This window comes from Protobothrops mucrosquamatus, unplaced genomic scaffold (assembly GCF_001527695.2).
Source record: "Protobothrops mucrosquamatus isolate PMUCROS unplaced genomic scaffold, P.Mucros_1.0 scaffold7567, whole genome shotgun sequence".
NCBI classification, from domain to species: Eukaryota; Metazoa; Chordata; class Lepidosauria; order Squamata; family Viperidae; genus Protobothrops; species Protobothrops mucrosquamatus.
In genome coordinates, this window is record NW_015393366.1 from 8,504 (window position 1) to 12,608 (window position 4,105).

The 4,105-nt window shown below is 36.4% G+C and overlaps 1 protein-coding gene across 1 annotated transcript; it reads left to right on the plus strand.

Moving 5' to 3' along the window:
- Positions 1-1,317: 1,317 nt before the first annotated feature.
- LOC114923700 (endothelin-1 receptor-like) lies at positions 1,318-3,611 on the plus strand (the record flags this gene model as incomplete). Its single annotated transcript, XM_029287021.1, has 2 exons — positions 1,318-1,442; positions 3,413-3,611. Coding segments are annotated over 2 exons (324 nt in total), but the record flags the coding sequence as incomplete, so codon positions are not given.
- Positions 3,612-4,105: the final 494 nt, after the last annotated feature.

Here is a 4,105-nt window from a genome sequence, read left to right on the forward strand (position 1 = left end):
TGTGCCAAAGTCAACAACATCACAGTCATTTCTCTATATGATACACCTCAATGACTAGAATGCCACCCTTTGATACAAAGGATACAATTTAGTAAATAGATTTTAGAATATAATCATTAGGAAATCGAATAAAGTAAAAGGTCTGGAAGAGTCATATCAGAGAACCAGAAAGGCCTGATTCCACTTTAGTTTTCCATGAGTTCTGTATATTGGTGGAAGTGATAGTAATCTACTGCTGTTGTCCTTTGGTTGGACAAAATGTATTAGCTGCTCCAGAAGAGCAGTATAACACCTTCCCTTCCCAGTAGGCCTGGCATGTCAAACTCGCGACGTCATGTGATGTCGTGCGACGTTTCGTAGCTTTTTCACCATTGGGGTGGGCGCGGCTTCGGTATAATGAAACCGGCCCACGGGCCGGCAGTTTGACACCCCTGCAGTAGGCATTCTTAATGCCAATTTATGTTGGCATCATGATTTATGGAAGGACTTGCCTGCCTTACCCAAGACCATGTACTGAATTTTTGGGTGACAAGTTTTCAGCTGACTTAACAGTTTTAGAAAGGAGTCAGGTCTTTCTTTCTTTTCCTTCCTTCCTTCCTTCCTTCCTTCCTTCCTTCCTTCCTTCCTTCCTTCCTTCCTTCCTTCCTTCCTTCCTTCCTTCCTTCCTTTCTGTTTCGCTTGCCTGCCTGTCTGCCTGCCTGCCATTTTTCTGGCTTTCTGGCTTCCACTACAGTTTAAGTGTATTTTCTGCTCAATATCACAAGCTATTTAAATTGGTGAATACAGAGGAAGAAGACTTCAGGGACCAGAAGAAATGAAGCATAGGAGACCTACTTGCTTCTCAGAATGGATGTATGAAACCTTGGAATAGAGTTGACAGATAATGCTTTGAGCACAATTGTCATCTAAGCCTTGTCGGAATGTTTATTGATAAATAATGCTACATTGCTTTAAATTCATTGCATATTTATTTTGTATTTCTAGAAAATAAACTTCCCTTTATAAAATATGTAAAAATATTTTATTCAGCCAATCATCAGAATCACACTGGCCATACTTCATTTTCTAGGATGTAATATTCTTGATTGTGGCTCAGGATAGTTATAAATGCCGGAATCCATTGAAATCAGCAGGTTGAAGTACATTGCAATTCATGCTAAAATGTGGGGACTTCAGGCTTAGTTTTACAATATCGTAATACTAATGTACAAATAATACTGCATTTACCATAGCTTAAACCTTCCTTGGTTCCATTGTGTGCTCATGTTTTCTATATGTACATTTTAACTGTTTCTTTTTCTTTTTTCTGTCTATTAGCTTCATTTTCCAAGGGCCTTTGGGATGATGCATTTTGAACAATTTCTTTGCCGTTTTTTTCCTTTTATTCAGAAGGCATCTGTTGGGGTCACTGTTCTTAATCTCTGTGCTCTAAGTGTGGACAGGTAAGAAATACATTATTCCCTTCTGTGAATTTTGTCATATATGAAAAATTATCAAGATAGTCCATAACTGAATATTATATAATGACCTGGAGTTTTAAAATTTTATTTAGATCAATAGCTTTTTGCTTAATTTCAAATTTGGCTCCTCATCCTGTGTTGTATTTCATTTTATTATTTTTCTCAGTCTGACAATATTTCATTGATTAGTTGTAAGACACCAAACTATTTTTTTAATAAAGTGAACCAAAGGAATGGCCATGAAATTATCTGACACAATTTTGATCATATCACATCTAAGGTATCCCCAACCCCCCCCCCAAGGCCCCAAATAAGTGTGTTTTAAAGAAAACTGAAGGTCCACCTTACTTTAAATGCTTTTCACCTCTTTAAAAATCCCTGATTTTTCAACTGGCTCATTTTTTTCCATTGGAGGAATTAATGGTTTGAGTGGATACACTAGACTTTGTATGACTAAAGCAATCATTTTGTCCATTAATACATTTCAAGAATGTCTACAGTTTTAGCTGTAGCTATATCAGTGATATCATTGATATCACTAGTCAAATCCTTTATAGCCAAAAACCAAGGAAGTGAGAAGTTAGGCCCTGGCTACAAGAAAATTGCCCTCTCTTCTTAAACTTTCAGGGGCAAGGCAGAGAAAGAATATCTATCATTGGAATATCTCTCTTTGAGATGGTGTGCATATTTTGAAAGGATCTTGTGGTGATAAATGGTTACAAGAAACTACTTTAGGGATCTATTATTTGTGGGTAATCTACAGTTAGGTTCACAGTCTAAGACTGGTGGAAATGTAATAATTCAAGTATGAACCAAGAGCCTAAGAAGTGTCAAGGTAGTGTATAACAATATTATTGTTTGTTGCACAGTCAGCCATATGTTTAGATTAGATTTGGCATTTTTATTAAGCTATCGAGTCCTTTCCAAGGACCTGGGATAGGCAGATTTGGATGTTTCATGGTGTTAAAGTTATCGTCGCAGGATATAAGGTATTCTGAGTAAAGCTACCTTATGCAACTGGATGATTTTGTCAATGGTGATGGTGTTCAAGTGGTGCTCCAGTTGTTTGGGTTTGGACCCAAGGCACCCATTACTATTGCTACTAGTTTTGCTTTCTTTTGCCACAGTCATTCTACTTCTATTTGCAGGTCTTTCTATTTTGTGATTTATCTCGTTTATTTTCTTCTCTTCTGTTCCCTCCAGGTATTACAATGTTCAGTATCTAGACTTTTTTGTCTTTCTTTTCAACTTATCAAGACATTTATTATTATTATTGGTACTACTTTTTCTTTCTTTTGTCATAGCCATTCTATCTCTATTTGCAAGTCTTTGTATTTCATTTTCTCTAGTTCTTTCTCTTCTATTCTGCTGTCTCCAGGTTTTTATTATTATATATACCTGACAATGTAAAATCATAGCTGCCAGTTCTTAACAACATGCATCAAGTTCTTCCCAGGAACCTAGGATATCATAATATATCAACATAGTACATATGAGGAGTCAATCAGGGTGGCCTTTTGCAATTTACAGATGGAAATTTCATCAATGCAGTCTGTGTTTTTTTTGTCTGGCACCCAGAATGCCAACAACCACTGGGACCACCATGGCTGGTTTATGCCAACTTTGATTTTCAGATTTGATAATCTTGTCCAATTTTTGTCTTCTATGATCCCCTAGTATTCCCATATCAATTATCTACATTTTCTTCTTTTCAACCACCCTTAATCTGGTCTATTATGAGCCAAGACTTTATCAGTTTGTATTCAGAAATCCCACCATATTTTTAATCTGCTCATTCTTGACTACCTTGTCAACTATGTATTTTCACCAATTTTTTGTTACTAACACATATTTGAAGAATCTTAAAATGTGCCTGTTAATGTATTATGCCTGTTTTGAAAACTTTTATAAAGAGCTGAAGCTGATAATATAAATTTCTCTGTTTATTTTAGATACCGAGCAGTTGCTTCCTGGAGTCGTGTTCAGGGAATTGGTGTCCCTTTGACTACCGCTATTGAAATTTTTTGTATTTGGATTCTTTCCTTCATCCTGGCTATTCCAGAAGCAATTGGTTTCACCAGTGTTGATTTTGTTTATAATGAAAAACGGCTCAAAACCTGTTTGCTAGTAGCAAGCAACAAGTTCTTGGAAGTACGTTACTATATCAGCTATGCAAAACAATTTTGTTGTGATTATTGTTTGTCTTTTAATCAGTAACAATCCTAATTTAAAGAATTAGAATTAAGAAAAAGTGTAATGGAAAGGTGGGGGATGATAAAAAACAAATTTATCAAAGACTATTAGTCTTGAAAGTTCAGTGTTACTTATGGATTGGTAGGTGGTATGCCCCAAATATCAGTTTCAGATAGGTGTGTGTGCATATGTGTGCCTTTGACTCAGTACTGACTCCAGACAATTGTGTGGAGTAGCCCCTGCATTTTGTGGAGTAAGATTTTGAGGGGTCATTTACCCTTGCCTTATTTCTAGGGCTGAAACAGAGTGACTGGCCCAAACTTACCAGATAGCTATGCCTCCAAATACTATTTGCAGAAGAACAACCATATAAGAAGGAATGTTTCCTTTATCTTCTGCTTGTGAGTATTCCAAAGGCATTTGGTTGATCAGTGTGGATAACAATTCTCTTG